The sequence below is a fragment of the Aegilops tauschii genome, chromosome 4 (assembly GCF_002575655.3).
Source record: "Aegilops tauschii subsp. strangulata cultivar AL8/78 chromosome 4, Aet v6.0, whole genome shotgun sequence".
Taxonomy (NCBI): domain Eukaryota; kingdom Viridiplantae; phylum Streptophyta; class Magnoliopsida; order Poales; family Poaceae; genus Aegilops; species Aegilops tauschii.
The window spans coordinates 376,977,609-376,996,810 of NC_053038.3; the positions used below are offsets into that span (position 1 = coordinate 376,977,609).

General features: G+C 44.7%; 2 protein-coding genes across 2 annotated transcripts; one reads left to right on the forward strand and one right to left on the reverse strand.

Moving 5' to 3' along the window:
* Nucleotides 1-528: 528 nt before the first annotated feature.
* On the forward strand, nt 529-2,248 carry LOC109775159 (uncharacterized). Its single transcript, XM_020333920.4, has one exon. The coding sequence runs from the start codon at nt 1,174-1,176 to the stop codon at nt 1,900-1,902; it is 729 nt and encodes a 242-aa protein (XP_020189509.1). The 5' UTR covers nt 529-1,173; the 3' UTR covers nt 1,903-2,248.
* Nucleotides 2,249-3,898: 1,650 nt separating this feature from the next.
* Nucleotides 3,899-9,022, reverse strand: LOC109775145 (vacuolar protein sorting-associated protein 9A). Its single transcript, XM_020333903.4, has 5 exons — nt 8,653-9,022; nt 7,608-7,755; nt 6,437-6,607; nt 5,800-5,979; nt 3,899-5,149 (listed from the first exon to the last, which is right to left on the reverse strand). Exons 1-5 carry the CDS (start codon nt 8,763-8,765, stop codon nt 4,313-4,315), a joined length of 1,449 nt encoding a protein of 482 aa, XP_020189492.1. The 5' UTR covers nt 8,766-9,022; the 3' UTR covers nt 3,899-4,312.
* Nucleotides 9,023-19,202: the final 10,180 nt, after the last annotated feature.

Sequence of the window (19,202 nt, forward strand, 5' to 3'; positions counted from 1 at the left end):
AGCACATATAACCGTCTGCCGTTACTTAATTATAACGTGGGGCGCAGCTGCAGCAGTGGAGATAATCTGTCATGCCCATGAGCCCATGACGTACGTACTTTCGAATTATATATGCATGGCCGCAGATCTTAATAAGAAATACCCGTGTACAGTACATAATACGAGGCACACAGATCAACATCTGAAATCTAACGAATAATTGAGCATTGTATACTTTTCGTTAGGCAGCTAAACTCTTGCTTGCATAATAATAATAAATAATAATAATAGATACTCCCTCCGTTCCAAAATAGATGACCCAACTTTGTACTAAAGTTAGTATAAAGTTGAGTCATCTATTTTAGAACGGATGAAGTATTATGTACGGCTTTTCCCGTTCATTGTACTGAAATGAAATGGCACGATGGCAGCTGATGAGATAGATCTGGTTTTACAGCTCTTTCGGTGGCTTTAATTATAGGTTTTCCGACAGCATCAGGCAAGTTTGGCAGCTGCCCATGTATGTAGGCGTACCCTGTTTTCGTTTCTTTTCTTTTCTTTTCTTTTCTCGCCACAATTAATACTAGTACAGCCGAAGCGTCCAGAAAGGCATGCTGGGGTGTTTGGTTCTAGGGACTTTTTTGTGTTGGGACTAAAAAAAGTCCCTAAAATCTCTATCAAACCAAATAAGGAAGAACTTTTTTGTGACTTTTTGCTAAAAATCCTTAGAAGCACCTCTTTGAGAGTCTTTTTCAAAAAGTCCTAAGGACTAGAGAACCAAACACCACCTACATTCTCCCACGAGATCTGCCTATACGCTCCTCCTTAAACAAGCCTGGCTAGGCAAGGGCAAAGTCGGTACATCACACGTGGGCGTAGTACATTTGCTGCGATCTAGCCAGCCTTGGTCTTGGTCACTCGATCGAAAACAATTAAGGAGTCTTCCAAATGCAAGTTAAGCAGTGTAGAATAGCGCGAACCCTTTCTCCACTACTACCAGGACCACGCACGTACATCCTCCTAAGTACGTACGTGGTGACTTTGCGTGCGCGAGAGTGACACTGCCCCCTTTCCCACGATCGAATTCACTAGCAGCGTTCAGTTCACACGCCGCGTCCCTCACTATAAGTACGCACCAGTGTGGTGTGGCAGCAAGATCTCATCTCAGCAGCAGGGAGCTATAGCGCGTGGAAAATGGTCAAGAACCACCCGGGCAGCGGCACTAGCAGGTGCGACGCTGCAGCGGCTATGGCAGAGAGCGGTGGTGGGGGTGGGACGGCAACGCTGTGCGGCGGCGGGAGTAGGCAGCCGGCGGTGGCGGTGAGGCAGTTCAAGGGGGTGCGGATGCGGAGCTGGGGGTCGTGGGTGTCGGAGATCAGGGCGCCGCACCAGAAGCGCCGGATCTGGCTCGGCTCCTACGCCACCCCGGAGGCCGCCGCGCGCGCCTACGACGCCGCGCTCCTCTGCCTCAAGGGCTCCGACGCCGTCCTCAACTTCCCCTCCTCGTCCTCCGCCTCACCCTCGTCGCCGCATTCGCTTCCCTCCCCCGCCGACGACTTGTCCCCGAGGTCCATCCAGCGCGCGGCCGCAGCTGCGGCAGCGGCCTTTGAAGCCACGAGGATCGTCGCCGGCGTCGTGGACGACAGCTGCTCTTCCAGCGCCGAGGCGACGACGCCGACCTCGGTCTCAGTGTCCACGCTGGGAAGCGCCGACGTCCAGGAGCACACCACGTCTTCGATGTCCGCCGCGGCCAGCGCTGGCTCGCCGGCGGGAGATCACGACGAGCTGTGGACGGAGCTGGACGCATTCGCGTCCCCCAAGCTCATGGACCTCATCGCCGCCGGTCACGCCACGCCCTTCTCTTCCACCTGGGAGGAGCCCGAGGAGGACGGCGAGATGATGAGGCTGTGGAGCTTCTGCTAGAGTGATGCATGTCCCGTCTGCAATGGATCGCCATTGATAAGCGCATCCATGAGTCGATCGCCATTGATCATTGGTTTTTTCTTTCTCCCATGGAAGCTAGCTAGGTGCATGCATGGATCCTCTCTACTAGGCTCTAGCTAGGTCTCACTCCAAGTGTGCTTCCATAGATTCTTTCGTTCATTTAGTAAGAACATAATACTTATACAATATATACTACTATATGTTTTGTGTGTTTATTTGGCTAGACGTCAGTAATACTGCTACTACTACACTGTATGTCTGTATGGGTTGATGCGTGAGACTGGCTGCATTGGATACCTGTTGGATTTGTTCCGTTTCGCTTCAACTTATTTTTGTTGATCATTACAATAATTTTAGTTTAGTTTAATCGGAAAGTGCTCCGGGGAACGCGCTTTGTGTCTCGTGCGGAGGCTTGGTGTTTAAGCAGAACAGCTCACTCGCAGGAGCTAAGCTGTACTGGTCTGTAAGTCTGCAACTCTGGGGTTTTCGGTATTGTAAAGATGATAATCCAATGCTTTCGATCTAGCTAAGATTCTTTTTCTTTTTCTTTTTGAGGATGATCTAGCTAAGATTCCAGCGCTCCCATTAGCTGTTTTCCCTTTCCCACTTACTCCAGCTAGTCATCCAATGTTAAGTCTGTTCAGTGTTCACACCCTCTCGCCCTTAAGCAGAGTGACACGGCATGACCAGTTGCGGTGTGGAAGCAGTACTACGCAGGTCTTGCCTAGTTCGTTGCAGGTGTTTCTGTACGGCAACGCCATCAATACGGGTCCTTTTCGGCTCGAATTTCTGTGCACTTTGTCGGAGTACCAACCTTCAGTCGCCCCCATGCACCTGAGTTTTAGCTAGCTAAGCGAGATGTAGGTGTCTAAGAAACAGCTGTATGACTGTACACGATCTCGGTGTCTAAGAATCTAATTACTTTATCACCGGCCACCAGAATTTAGGATCAGGACTACGGTGAACCCTAACAGCTGATGACCAAAAATACAGCAGCAAGAAAAATACTCCACCTACGTTATATATTGCTTCAGAGATGCTTGATATCTAGTGCTCTAGCAAAGGCGGTATTCACTCTTCACCTCCGCGATTGTAAAACCGAACTAGAATACATTATACTATGTGTCCACTGTAGGTCTTTTTTTTACCTATTAAAAAAAGGTCTTTAAATCTGTGGTGAATGAGTTTGACATTGGAGCGAATCGGGAACACAGCATGTTCTGGACAGCTAAACCTATGACGCGGGATCAACACGTATATCTCTTATTCCTCCGTATTGTAATGAGGACTGGCAGGACGCCACTAAAGAAATTCATGGGGAAAACAAAAGCGAAAAGGCAAAAATAATGCCGGAAACCTTTTGTAGATCCCGATGGTTCCCATGGTAGATCTCTTTATTCCTGATAGTAATCGGCGTGAAAATGAACAAATCTAGCCCTTATTTGAAACTTCAACACAAAATGACCCCAATCTGAAAATATTTTATGAAATGGCTCACTTTTGCATGACGCACGGGGCTAGGGTGTCATGCTAGAGAGCATGACGCCCCGGGCTAGGACGTCATGGTAGCGACATGTAGCATGGCGCCCCGGCCTAGGGCACCATGCCAAATAGCATGACGCCCTAGCCCGGGGCGTCATCCTATCTAGCATGGCGCCCTAGCCCCAGGCGTCATGCAAAAAGGGCCATTTCGTGAAATTTTTCAGATTGGGGCCATTTTGTGTTGAAGTTTCAGATATGGGTCAGTTTTGTCCATTTTCACGTAATCGGCACAACTACTCAATGTGCAGTGAAGCCCGTGAAGCTGAAAATAATACTGTACTATGTTACCTGGTTCTGTGTCTTCCGTGGAGGTGCTTGGGTTTATACCCCGCAACTGAATCGAACAAAATGTAGTCATTATTGCCTTGAAAATCTTATAAGATGATGGCAATAGTTCTCTTTGGAAGTAAAAGAGGTCATCACCCCGGGCTGGTAAGATATGACTGGATGCGCTGATTAAGAAACCACATTCAGGTACATAAATTACTCTGAATATTAGCACGAATATGACCTGCCCTTATGGAAATTCTAGTTACACAGTAACAGTTTACAAAAAATGGCAGTCACCACAAAGTCCAACTGACAACAAAATCAAGAGCCCCAAGGATCAATCAACAAATGTTTGGATCTGGATCTAGCTTCAGCAGAATGAATTTCCATCTGCCTTGGTACCCAATATCTGCTTTCTAGTTCCAGCATGTACAATTGTGGCATCAAGGACCGCGGCATATCTGCTCAGGGGAAATATGCATTCTGTTCCGCGGCCCCTTATCACGTCTTGATATAAGAACGGACTACAGAAGGCAGTGCTTTCACTGTATTTCACCGGCTTAACCAGACCGGCAGCTCACGCATGCTCTGGCTGATCTGATGATTCATCTTTTAGTGTCTTCTGATCACCACTTGGATCAACAGCAACTTGTTGCGTACTAATGTTCCTGACTTCTGAGTCAGGAATTTCATTTTTAATGTCCTCATGAGTCTTGCTGCTTTCTTCAGTGCTGTCGCAACTATTTACAACATTCTTCACATTCTCAGGCTCCTCGGATATCTGAAGATCTGGTGCGGTTTGCTTGCTCTGAACAAGAGGCGTTTCAGGGGCGACACCCATGCCCTTAGAGAGTGCGACGTACTTAAGTACTAGTTGCTTGTAAGAGTTTAAAAGGTTATCTACATCAGCAACTGTCAGATCACCAGCACGGGCAAATAGAAATGGGTATTCCTGGAATATTTTGCTCAAGTCGTCATCCTTGACAAGCTCTGTAGCTCCCTTCTTCTCTAAATCAGAGATAGATTGCACCCGCTCAACTGATTTACTGCTCACATCACTTTCCCTTTTCATGTCCTGAACTGGACCTTGGACATGATCTTTCAAGTGTAGGTTGACATCGGAATTTCCACTAGCTTTTAGTGCTTGTGATCTATGCTCCCCCACATCAAGATTGGTCTGATTCTCCTGGTTCTCTGAGCTAACTGATAATCCTAACAAGCGTTCCCTTGCCAAATCCATCTTCTTTTGGAAATCTCGTTCATCCATGGATAATGATTCCGCCTCAATGTTCCAAATGAAAGACTCGGCAGATAGGAGGTTTGTAAAAAAATATTGAGCCTCTGACACCAGTCGTGATTGGCACCTGTATCTTTGTATGTATAAAAGATTTGAGTGTAACTGCGGAGGATTAGCCTGCATTAAGAACAGAAACTACTTAATTCATGAAGGCTACCCCAATTTAGTAATTTAGTATAAATCTACAGGTGTGTTTTGTAAGAAAACAGCAAAAAAGGGTCATCCCACACTAATCCAGATAATGAATAAATAAAACTAATAAAGCAGCAGTGCATGGCACAAGGGCGTCTTTGCCGATTACCGTTTTAAAGTTACCGAATGAAACCTTGACAGGCTGAGCCAGGAGGGTGCAGATGTAAGGAAGTCTAGTAGGTTCAATACAAGCAACAATAGTCAAATACATCACACCACAAGCTTGCTATCAGGATGACAAAATATGAAGGCTACATTAGACTAGATAGGTACAATGATACAATAAAAAAGTTCCGAAGAGAAATAACAAAGCTAGGCCACACAGTGCACTGACACCTATACTGAAGAAGCATGTATATGACATAACAAATAAACCACACCATCAGTTACAATTTGCAGCTATTTTTCAACGTATATCGAAGTTGAGCCATGTCTACCAATAGGCAAAGCCATGTTGACGCTTGAAACAAAAACATAGTACTGCTAACAATAGACACTTCATTTTACAAAAGATGGACTTCTAGAAATATCTTACAAAACAATCAACATGTCCTAGCACAAGCAGTGAACCATACCTTTATGGTGACGTAGATGAGGACTGGAAGAAATTCGTCAGCTCCAGGGGGGTTATCATGTGACATATGAGAAGCATTCATAAGTAAGTTATTGATGACTTTACAACAGTTCAGGATGCAAGCAAGCTTATCCCTTGGAGCCTTATACATGTTTATCTTCTGTAGCTCCTTTTGCGCAAGCTGTATAAAAGAAGAAGAAATTAATGGTGACCATGTATATGACGAGTGGGCCATAAAATGCATGCTATTGGAACAGTCCTTGGGTCCCAAATGGCTTCACCGTTATGTGTGTCAGCTCTAAGTCATAAATGCTCTACAATGCAACATGAAAATTTATGTTTGTTTTAAAACTAACAGTGATTTTAACTACTCTCCCTGAGAAGGGTAATTGGCATTTGGCAGCGGCAATGTCAAGAGTGGCATAAATGATAAATAGTAAAGTGTAATGAGTAGGAAGAATGACATGCTTAGCATAGGTAGGTCCAAACGTTTTGCTCTACGGCCTACTCATCACGATCGTACCATAGCTCAATTTCAGCTTGAAAACAATCATCTGTAAACACAGCTATCAACATGTGCAGTAACACAACATCCGGTATACGGAATTTTGAGAAAATAGGGAGGTTAAATTTTATACCAGCCATGATGTTTCATTCTGATATTCTGGTTTTATATCCAAGTTTTCAGGATGTATAAACTGCTGTAGTAGAGAAATCTTCTCAAAAAGCTCTTCGTCGCTCTTCACATCTTCCGGGACTGAAGCAAATACCCGATTATACAGCTTTGTCATAACATACTTCTCGAGGCCCTAGAAGCACAGAACAAGAAATGACAACAAATGTTATATGCTAGAAATAATAAATAGTCTAAGAACAAACTAGTATGTGTGCCAGATCAGCATGACAAAATTGTTAGCAACTAAAGTAATGGCACCTACAGATACGAAGATTTACCATATTGAGCCTCAACTACAAGTTATTAGGACAGCAGCATGGCTATAGTAGAATATATTAATACTTGGCATTCAACACTGCTAGTATTACTCACATGACTAACGTAAACTTCACTGCTGCAAGAAAGTATGACATCAAACACTTTTTGTTCAGAAGAAATGAAATGACAAAATTCTCAGTGTTCTTACACAGTAAAGCCTGAGCAAAAATGGTTATTTATAATCTATATGTCAGACATGCAGCCGGTTATTGAGATTTTGAGAGCGCTAACATGAAAAGATAAACCACAAACAATTCCAGTGAAAACATGGCCTGTCCAAGAATAAAACATTTCACTCCCATATCCAAATACCATTATGCAAAATATTAGTCATCACTCCTAAAGTCTAGATATAAGTTATTGCTAAGGATGACAGATTGCTTGTCGAACATTCAAAATGATATTCCACTATGATCATAAAATAGATTACCATTATGCATCAGGGCCGGAGTGCCATATATGACTTTGATAATGTGACAAAGCTATGCAATCATGTGGATCATAAAATAGATTAGAAGCGCCATATATATCAAAACATCAGCAAAAATAAAAAAGCAAGACAACAAAACAAGAAAAAGAAATCACATTCTGACAAACCTAGTCAAAGTCTTAGTCCAGCCATGTCAAAAAGTACAGATACTTACAGGATACTTAAATTGCATCAACCAAAAGCCAAAATGAAGAACAGTATTTTGTTTATGAGGATTCCAGAAATTTTGCAATCAACATGAAGATAAAGGTTTTGAATGCAATGCTAATCCTTATCCCTCTGGAGATGTAGTTGTATTAACAGGGCAACATATTAAGCGAATTACCTCACCGGCACTCTCTAGTTCTTCTTCAGAACTGCCAGCCCAAGGAGTGTGAGCTCTGAAAGCACCTTCCATATTTTCAAGGAACTCTTGAACAGCTGCACTATCTCTCTCTGGATCAGGTTCTCTGTTTGAGAACGTCATGATAAAGCTGTATACAACATATAACTACATTAATTTCGTATTGTTTACATGAAAACCTGCGTAAATAGCAAGTACTAACTAAACACTGGTACTGAATCTAGTTGGGGGTGGTGAGGCCCCACAGTATATTTTTGCTTGCATATAGAAGAACCATTATTCCCACAAGTTCATGCGGCATTAATTCACTGATAGGGGACTTCTAGTCTTGTTAGCAGCATATGGAGAGAAAAACAAAGGCATTGATCAGTTTCTGACTAAAGGATCCTCGCAACAGTTGGAGCTCAGGATTCGACCCTGGTTGCTGATGCTACTTGTAGCACAAATTGCGGGAAAACCCAGCCTTCATCTATCTCTAAGTAAGTGTGGGAGACTTATCTTCAAACACAGAATAATAAGCACAGTAGATTTCATGCACTGCACCCAAAGTAGCTATTTCACTTAAACCTAGTAACTATCAAGCTAAGCTCAAGTACACACTTAGGTAGGGGCGCGCACTGATCATGCAAGTTTCTAGAAAGCTTTGTTACATTGCCCGATTGATATATCGACACTATGCTGCAGGGCAAACCGGAATGGCATTGAACCCCAGCTCGAAATTACATAAACGATGGTTGGCAATAGTAGGTTTAAGCTCTCTAAACAAACTGACACAGCAGCAGAATCCCCTTGGATCCGCACTCAAGGTGTACCAAATTCCCACTAAACGACTGCAAAATGACTCATCTAACTGATTGAACCTACGCGCATCGCGCAGGGAGGAAGCGATTGCACCAAACCAACACCCCGGATCTCTACATCACGAACTGAATCGAGCGTATGGGCCCAGCACGGAATTTTTTTTGGGGGGGGGGGGGGGGGGGGGGGGGGGGGTTGGGGAGCGGGGGCGGAGGGGAGGGGCGCTGACCCCTTTATGGACTTGACGAATTCGGCGGCGGAAGGCTGGCGCATGCGCTCGAGGAAGTCGTGCCAGGCCAGCGGCGCGGTCGAGGACCCGAAGGCGTCGGCGCCGCCCTCCATCGTCGCCGGATCGGGAGGGGGCGGGACTCGGCGGTTCGGATCAGCGGGTTGTTTTGGTTCTATACTGAAGATGGGGTGGGTGGAAGTCAAAGGCTCGCCGCGGATGGCCCTGGCGACGCGGCGATTTTCGGATTCCTATACTGTTGGAGTTCGGACCCGCCGATGAGCTGCTTCACCGCTCAAGCGCTCACGGCGTGGCCGGGCAAGCAATGCTTCGTTTGTCTGCCTCCCTCGTCCACATGAAGGGTCTGTTTCGCGAAACTGATTAATTCTTCGAGGGCATGTAAAGAATTAATCAAATACTCCGTATCATTTTTTTCGTAAAAAATATTTTTATAAATTTGCATCAAGAAACACTTTCTCTATTTAAAACACATTAATTAAGAGCAAGACTGTTGCCTAGTTAATTGCGAACACTCACAGAAAAAATTATACTAGAAGACGCTAACTAAACACACACCTACAACCAAGCTTTTTTTTTACGAGGGCACCTACAACCAAGCTAACATCTCACTATTGTAAGAGAGAAAAGGTCATGACAATTATGAGAGAGCGTACCCAGGGCGCTCCCGCGAAGGTGAAGAAAACAACGCTCCACAAGCCCTAGTGCCAAAATCGATTTTGGTCACGCGCACGCCACTAACCAACATCAAGCATCAAGGATAATCCCCACCATCTACACAACATAAGGCAAATGTTCTCAATGTTGCTGAATTCTCGAGGTCGTTGTGACCTATAGAACCCATGACGCCATGCCGACGTACCACCACTCATCCTCGAGCCATAAGCGGTACATGATCCAGTTGCCCGCAACCGAACTGCACAGGACCACCACCCCGCATATCTCAACCGTTGCACCATTTAGGTGATCACCGCTCCCGGCATACCATCCAATCATCCTCATTGTGACGCGTCAACCGAGTCGACGACCTTGCATATTTGCTGCTCAAGGTCACCACGGGACCAATGCTAAGCTGCAGGCCTGGCATAGAGCAGTCGTCCTAGTGTTCTATGAGGTTGTTGCCTCGGCGCACATCAACCATCTAAGAGTCACTACCTCGGCATCCACCACCCTTGACGGCGAGGGAACCCCATGATACGTTTCCATCGTATCTACTTTTCCAAATTCTTTTGCCCTTGTTTTGGACTCTAATTTGTATTATTTGAATGGAACTAACCCGGACTGACACTGTTTTCAGCAGAATTGCCTTGGTGTTATTTTTGTGCGGAAATAAAAGTTCTCGGAATGACCTGGAAATTTACGGGGAATGTTTTTGGAATAAATAAAAAATATTGGCGAAATAATCAACCAGAGGGGACCCATCAGCTGTCCACAAGGGTGGGGGACACCCCCCCCCCAAGGGCGTGCCCCCTGCCTTGTGGGTCCCCTAGACCTCCACCGACCTCAACTCCAACTCAATATATTCACGTTCGGGGAGGAAAAAATTAGAGAGAAGGACTCATCGCGTTTTACGATACGGAGCCGCCGCCGCCTCCCGTTCTTCCTCGGGAGGGTTGATCTGGAGTCTGTTTTGGGCTCCGGAGAGGGGAATCCATCGCCATCATCATCGCCAACCTTCCTCCATCGCCAATTCCATGATGCTCACCGCCGGGAGTGAGTAATTCCTTCGTAGGCTCGCTGGTCGGTGATGGGTTGGATGAGATTTATCATGTAATCGAGTTAGTTTTGTTAGGGTTTGATCCCTAGTATCCACTATGTTCTGAGATTGATGTTGCTATGACTTTGCTATGCTCAATGCTTGTCACTAGGGCCCGAGTGCCATGAATTCATATCTGAGCCCTTTATGTTTCCATGAATATATGTGTGTTCTTGATCCGATCTTGCAAGTTGTAGACACCTATTACGAGTTATGATCCGCATACCCCAAGGTGACAATAATTGAGATTCTTTCCGGTGATTACCCTAGTTTGAGGAGTTCATGTATTCACTAAGTGCTAATGCTTTGTTCCGGTTCTCTATTAAAGGAGGCCTTAATATCCCTTAGTTTCCATTAGGACCCCGCTGCCACGGGAGGGTAGGACAAAAGATGTCATGCAAGTTCTTTTCCATAAGCATGTATGACTATATTCGGAAGACATGCCTATATTATATTGATGAATTGGAACTATTTCTATGTCACCCTAGGTTATAATTGTTGCATGATGAATGCCATCCGACATAATTATCCATCATTGATCCATTGCCTGCGAGCTTTTCACATATTGATCTTTCCTATGTTACTTTTCCGTTGCCACTGTTACAATTGCTACAAAACTGCTACTGTTACTTTTGCCACTGTTACCGTTACTTCCATACTACTTTGCTACTAAATACTTTGCTGCAGATATTAAGTCTTTCAGGTGTGGTTGAATTGATAACTCAGCTGGTAATACTTGAGAATATTCTTTGGCTCCCCTTGTGTCGAATTAGTAAATTTGGTTGAATACTCCACCCTCGAAAACTGTTGCGATCCCCTATACTTGTGGGTTATCAAGACATTTTTCTGGTGTCGTTGCCGGGGAGCATAGCTCTATTCTCTGAGTCACTTGGAATTTATATCTGTTGATCATTATGAAGAATTTGAAAGATACCAAAACCAAGATATATCCCTCTACTACGAGGGGAGGTAAGGAACTGCCATCTAGCTCTGCACTTGATTCACCTTCTGTTTTGAGTAAGCTTGCGACACCTACACCTGCTATTGATTTTGATATGTCGCATGTTATTGATGATGCCACTTCTGCTATGAATGATGCTTATGATGTTGGGGAACGTAGTAATTTCAAAAAAATTCCGACGCACACGCAAGATCATGGTGATGCATGGCAACGAGAGGGGAGAGTGTCGTCTACGTACCCTCGTAGACCGTAAGCGGAAGCGTTATGACAACGCGGTTGATGTAGTCGTACGTCTTCACGATCGACCTATCCTCAGTACCGAACGTACGGCACCTCCGAGTTCAGCACACGTTCAGCTCGGTGACGTCCCGCGAACTCACGATCCAGTAGAGCTTCGGGGAAGAGCTTCGTCAGCACGACGGCGTGGTGACGGTGTTGATGAAGCTACCGACGCAGGGCTTCACCTAAGCACCGCTACGATATGACCGAGGTGGATTATAGTGGAGGGGGGCACCGCACACGGCTAAGAGATCAATGATTAATTGTTGTATCTCCAAGGGGTGCCCCCTCCCCGTATATAAAGGAGTGGAGGAGGGGGAGGGGGCGGCCTCCTATGGCGCGCCCCATGAGGAGTCCTACTCCCACCGGGAGTAGGACTCCCCCCTTCCAAGTAGGAGTAGGAGAGGAGAAGGAAGGGAGAGAAGGAGAGAAGGAAAGGCCCCCCCTCCTTGTCCAATTCGGACTAGAGGGGGAGGGGAGCGCGGCTGCCCTGGCCGCCCCTCCTCTTCTCCCACTAGTGCCCATTAGGCCCAATATACTCCCCGGGGGGTTCTGGTAACCCCCCGGTACTCCAGTATATGTCTGAAACCTCCCGAAACACTTCCGGTGTCCGAACATAGTCGTCCAATATATCGATCTTTACGTCTTGACCATTTCGAGACTCCTCGTCATGTCCGTGATCATATCCGGGACTCCGAACTACCTTCGGTACATCAAAACACAAAAACTCATAATACCGATCGTCACAGAACTTTAAGCGTAAGAACCCTACGGGTTCGAGAACTATGTGGACATGACTGAGACACGTCTCCGGTCAATAACCAACAACGAAACCTGGATGCTCATATTGGTTCCTACATATTCTACGAAGATCTTTATCGGTCAAACCGCATAACAACATACGTTGTTCCCTTTGTCATCGGTACGTTACTTGCCGGAGATTTGATCGTCGGTATCTCAATACCTAGTTCAATCTCGTTACCGGCAAGTCTCTTTACTCATTCCGTAATACATCATCCCGCAACTAACTCATTAGTTGCATTGCTTGCAAGGCTTATTATGATGTGCATTACCGAGAGGGCCCTAGAGATACCTCTCCGACAATCGGAGTGACAAATCCTAATCTCGATCTATGCCTACTCAACAAGTACCTTCGGAGACACCTGTAAAGCACCTTTATAATCACCCAGTTACGTTGTGACGTTTGGTAGCACACAAAGTGTTCCCCCGGTATTCGGGAGTTGCATAATCTCATAGTCATAGGAACATGTATAAGTCATGGAGAAAGCAATAGCAACATACTAAATGATCAAGTGCTAAGCTAACGGAATGGGTCATGTCAATCACATCATTCTCTAATGATGTGATCCCGTTTATCAAATGACAAATCATGTCTATGGTTAGGAAACATAACCATCTTTGATCAACGAGCTAGTCAAGTAGAGGCATACTAGTGACACTCTGTTTGTCTATGTATTCACACATGTATTATGTTTCCGGTTAATACAATTCTAGCATGAATAATAAACATTTATCATGAAATAAGGAAATAAATAATAACTTTATTATTGCCTCTAGGGCATATTTCCTTCAGTCTCCCACTTGCACTAGAGTCAATAATCTAGATTACACAGTAATGATTCTAACACCCATGGAGTCTTGGTGCTGATCATGTTTTGCTCGTGGAAGAGGCTTAGTCAACGGGTCTGCAACATTCAGATCCGTATGTATCTTGCAAATCTCTATGTCTCCCACCTGGACTTGATCCCGGATGGAATTGAAGCGTCTCTTGATGTGCTTGGTTCTCTTGTGAAATCTGGATTCCTTTGCCAAGGCAATTGCGCCAGTATTGTCACAAAAGATTTTCATTGGACCCGATGCACTAGGTATGACACCTAGATCGGATATGAACTCCTTCATCCAGACTCCTTCATTTGATGCTTCCGAAGCAACTATGTACTCCACTTCACACGTAGATCCCGCCACGACGCTTTGTTTAGAACTGCTCCAACTAACAGCTCCACCGTTCAATATAAACACGTATCCGGTTTGCGATTTAGAATCGTCTGGATCAGTGTCAAAGCTTGCATCGATGTAACCATTTACGACGAGCTCTTTGTTACCTCCATAAATGAGAAACATATCCTTAGTCCTTTTCAGGTATTTCAGGATGTTCTTGACCGCTGTCCAGTGATCCACTCCTGGATTACTTTGGTACCTCCCTGCTAAACTAATAGCAAGGCACACATCAGGTCTGGTACACAACATTGCATACGTGATAGAGCCTATGGCTGAAGCATAGGGAACACTTTTCATTTTCTCTCTATCTTCTGCATTGGTCGGGCATTGAGTCTTACTCAACTTCACACCTTGTAACACAGGCAAGAACCCTTTCTTTGCTTGATCCATTTTGAACTTTTTCAAAACTTTGTCAAGGTATGTGCTTTGTGAAAGTCCAATTAAGCGTTTTGATCTATCTCTATAGATCTTGATGCCCAATATGTAAGCAGCTTCACCGAGGTCTTTCATTGAAAAACTCTTATTCAAGTATCCTTTTATGCTATCCAGAAATTCTATATCATTTCCAATCAACAATATGTCATCCACATATAATATTAGAAATGCTACAGAGCTCCCACTCACTTTCTTGTAAATATAGGTTTCTCCAAAAGTCTGTATAAAACCATATGCTTTGATCACACTATCAAAACGTTTATTCCAACTCTGAGAGGCTTGCACCAGTCCATAAATGGATAGCTGGAGCTTGCACACTTTCTTTGCACCTTTTGGATCGACAAAACCTTCTGGTTGCATCATATACAACTCTTCTTCCAGAAATCCATTCAGGAATGCAGTTTTGACATCCATTTGCCAAATTTCATAATCATAAAATGTGGTAATTGCTAACATGATTCGGACAGACTTAAGCATCACTACGGGTGAGAAAGTCTCCTCGTAGTCAACCCCTTGAACTTGTCGAAAACCTTTTGCAACAAGTCAAGCTTTGTCGACAGTAACATTACCGTCAGCGTCAGTCTTCTTCTTGAAAATCCACTTATTCTCTATGGCTTGCCGGTCATCGGGCAAGTCAACCAAAGTCCACGCTTTTATTCTCATACATGGATCCCATCTCAGATTTCATGGCCTCAAGCCATTTCGCGGAATCTGGGCTCACCATCACTTCTTCATAGTTCGTAGGTTCGCCATGGTCTAGTAACATGACTTCCAGAATAGGATTACCGTACCACTCTGGTGCAGATCTTACTCTGGTTGACCTACGAGGTTCGGTAGTAACTTGATCTGAAGATTCATGATCAATATCATTAGCTTCCTCACTAATTGGTGTAGGTGTCACAGAAACCGGTTTCTGTGATGAACTATTTTCCAATAAGGGAGCAGGTACAGCTACCTCATCCAGTTCTACTTTCCTCCCACTCACTTCTTTCGAGAGAAACTCCTTCTCTAGAAAGGATCCATTCTTAGCAACAAATGTCTTGCCTTCGGATCTGTGATAGAAGGTGTACCCAATAGTTTCTTTTGGGTATCCTATGAAGACACATTTCTCCGATTTGGGTTTGAGCTTATCAGGTTGAAGCTTTTTCACATAAGCATCGCAGCCCCAAACTTTAAGAAACGACAACTTTGGTTTCTTGCCAAACCACAGTTCATAAGGCGTCATCTCAACGGATTTTGATGGTGCCCTATTTAACGTGAATGCAGCCGTCTCTAAAGCATAACCCCAAAACGATAGCGGTAAATCAGTAAGAGACATCATAGATCGCACCATATCTAGTAAAGTACGATTACGACGTTCGGACACACCATTACGCTGTGGTGTTCCGGGTGGCATGAGTTGCGAAACTATTCCGCATTGTTTCATATGTAGACCGAACTCGTAACTCAAATATTCTTCTCCACAATCAGATCGTAGAAACTTTATTTTCTTGTTACAATGATTTTCCACTTCACTCTGAAATTCTTTGAACTTTTCAAATGTTTCAGACTTGTGTTTCATTAAGTAGATATACCCATATCTGCTTAAATCATCTCTGAAGGTGAGAAAATAATGATACCCGCCGCGAGCCTCAATATTCATTGGACCACATACATCAGTATGTATGATGTCCAACAAATCTGTTGCTCGCTCCATTGTTACGGAGAACGGCGTTTTAGTCATCTTGCCCATGAGGCATGGTTCGCAGGTACCAAGTGATTCATAATCAAGTGATTCCAGAAGTCCATCAGTATGGAGTTTCTTCATGCGCTTTACACCGATATGACCTAAACGGCAGTTCCACAAATAAGTTGCACTATCATTATCAACTCTGCATCTTTTGGCTTCAACATTATGAATATGTGTATTACTACTATCGAGAGACAACACAAATAGACCACTCTTCAAGGGTGCATGACCATAAAAGATATTACTCATATAAATAGAACAACAATTATTCTCTTATTTAAATGAATAACTGTCTCGCATCAAACAAGATCCAGATATAATGTTCATGCTTAACGCTGGCACCAAATAACAATTATTCATGTCTAAAATTAATCCCGAAGGTATATGTAGAGGTAGCGTGCCGACGACGATGACATCGACTATGGAACCATTTCCCACGCGCATCGTCACCTCGTCCTTAGCCAATCTTCGCTCAATCCGTAGTCCCTGTTTCGAGTTGCAAATATTAGCAACAGAACCAGTATCAAATACCCAGGTGCTACTGCGAGCTCTAGTAAGGTACACATCAATAACATGTATATCACATATACCTTTGTTCACCTTGCCATCCTTCTTATCCGCCAAATACTTGGGGCAGTTTCGCTTCTAGTGACCAGTCTGTTTGTAGTAGAAGCACTCAGTCTCAGGCTTAGGTCCAGACTTGGGTTTCTTCCCCTGAGCAGCAACTTGTTTGTCGTTCTTTTTAAAGTTCCCTTTCTTCTTCCCTTTACCCTTTTTCTTGAAACTGGTGGTCTTGTTGACCATAAACACTTGATGCTCCTTCTTGATTTCTACCTCCGCAACCTTTAGCATTGCGAAGAGCTCGGGAATTGTCTTATCCATCCCTTGCATATTATAGTTCATCACGAAGCTCTTGTAGCTTGCTGGCAGTGATTGAAGAATTCTGTCAATGACACTATCATCCGGAAGATTAACTCCCAGTTGAATCAAGTGAATGCAGTACCCAGACATTCTGAGTATATGTTCACTGACAGAACTATTCTCCTCCATTTTGCAGTTGTAGAACTTATTGGAGACTTCATATCTCTCAATCCGGGCATTTGCTTGAAATATTAAATTCAACTCCTGGAACATCCCATATGCTCCATGACGTTCAAAACGTCGTTGAAGTCCCGGTTCTAAGCCGTAAAGCATGGCACACTGAACTATCGAGTAGTCATCAACGCGCGACTGCCAGGCATTCTCAATGTCTGTAGTTGCCGGCGCAGGTGGTACACCTAGCGGTGCTTCCAGGACGTAATTCTTCTGTGCAGCAATGAGGATAATCCTCAAGTTATGGACCCAGTCCGTGTAATTGCTACCATCATATTTCAACTTTGCTTTCTCAAGGAACGCATTAAAATTCAACGGAACAACAGCACGGGCCATCTATCTACAACAACATAGACAAGCAAAATACTATCAGGTACTAAGTTCATGATAAATTAAGTTTAATTAATCATATTACTTAAGAACTCCCACTTAGATAGACATCTCTCTTATCATCTAAGTGATCACGTGATTCGAATAAACTAAACCATAACCGATCATCACGTGAAATGGAGTAGTTTTCAATGGTGAACATCACTATGTTGATCATATCTACTATATGATTCATGTTCGACCTTTCGGTCTCAGTGTTCCGAGGCCATATTTGCATATGCTAGGCTCGTCAAGTTTAACCCGAGTATTTTGCGTGTGCAAAACTGGCTTGCACCCGTTGTATAAGAACGTTGAGCTTATCACACCCGATCATCACGTGGTGTCTCGGCACGACGATCTTTGGCAACGGTGCATACTCAGGGAGAACACTTGTACCTTGAAATTTTTAGTGAGAGATCATCTTATAATGCTGCCGTCAATCAAAGCAGAATAGGATGCATAAAGGATAAACATCACATGCAATCAATATAAGTGATATGATATGGCCATCATCATCTTGTGCCTTTGATCTCCATCTCCAAAGCACCGTCATGATCACCATCGTCACCGGCGCGACACCTTGATCTCCATCGTAGCATCGTTGTCGTCTCACCAACTATTGCTTCTATGACTATCACTGCCGCTTAGTGATAAAGTAAAGCAATTACATGGCGATTGCATTTCATACAATAAAGCGTCAACCATATGGCTCCTGCTAGTTGCCGATAACTCCGTTATAAAACATGATCATCTCATACAATAAAATATAGCATCATGTCTTGACCATATCACATCACAACATGCCCTGCAAAAACAAGTTAGATGTCCTCTACTTTGTTGTTGCAAGTTTTACGTGGCTGCTACGGGCTGAGCAAGAACCGTTCTTACCTACGCATCAAAACTACAATGATATTTCGTCAAGTTAGTGATGTTTTAACCTTCAACAAGGACCGGGCGTAGTCACATTCGGTTCAACTAAAGTTGGAGAAACTGACACCCGCCAGCCATCTGTGTGCGAAGCACGTCGGTAGAACCAGTCACGCGTAAGCGTATGCATAATGTCGGTCCGGGCCGCTTCATCCAACAATACCGCCGAACCAAAGTATGACATGCTGGTAAGAAGTATGACTTGTATCGCCCACAACTCACTTGTGTTCTACTCGTGCATATAACATCTACGCATAAACCTGGCTCTGATACCACTGTTGGGGAACGTAGTAATTTCAAAAAAATTCCTACGCACACGCAAGATCATGGTGATGCATGGCAACAAGAGGGGAGAGTGTCGTCTACGTACCCTCATAGACCGTAAGAGGAAGCGTTATGACAATGCGGTTGATGTAGTCGTATGTCTTCACGATCGACCGATCCTCAGTACCGAACGTACGGCACCTCCGAGTTCAGCACACGTTCAGCTCGGTGACGTCCCGCGAACTCACGATCCAGTAGAGCTTCGGGGAAGAGCTTCGTCAGCACGACGGCGTGGTGACGGTGTTGATGAAGCTACCGACACAGGGTTTTGCCTAAGCACCGCTACGATATGACCGAGGTGGATTATAGTGGAGGGGGGCACCGCACACGGCTAAGAGATCAATGATCAATTGTTGTGTCTCCAAGGGGTGCCCCCTCCCCGTATATAAAGGAGTGGAGGAGGGGGAGGGGCCGGCCTCCTATGGCGCGCCCCATGAGGAGTCCTACTCCCACCGGGAGTAGGACTCCCCCTTGCATGTAGGAGTAGGAGAGGAGAAGGAAGGGAGAGAAGGAGAGAAGGAAAGGGGGGCGCCGCCGCCCCCCTCCTTGTCCAATTCGGACTAGAGGGGGAGGGGGCGTGCGGCTACCCTGGCCGCCCCTCCTCTTCTCCCACTAGGGCCCATTAGGCCCAATATACTGCCCGG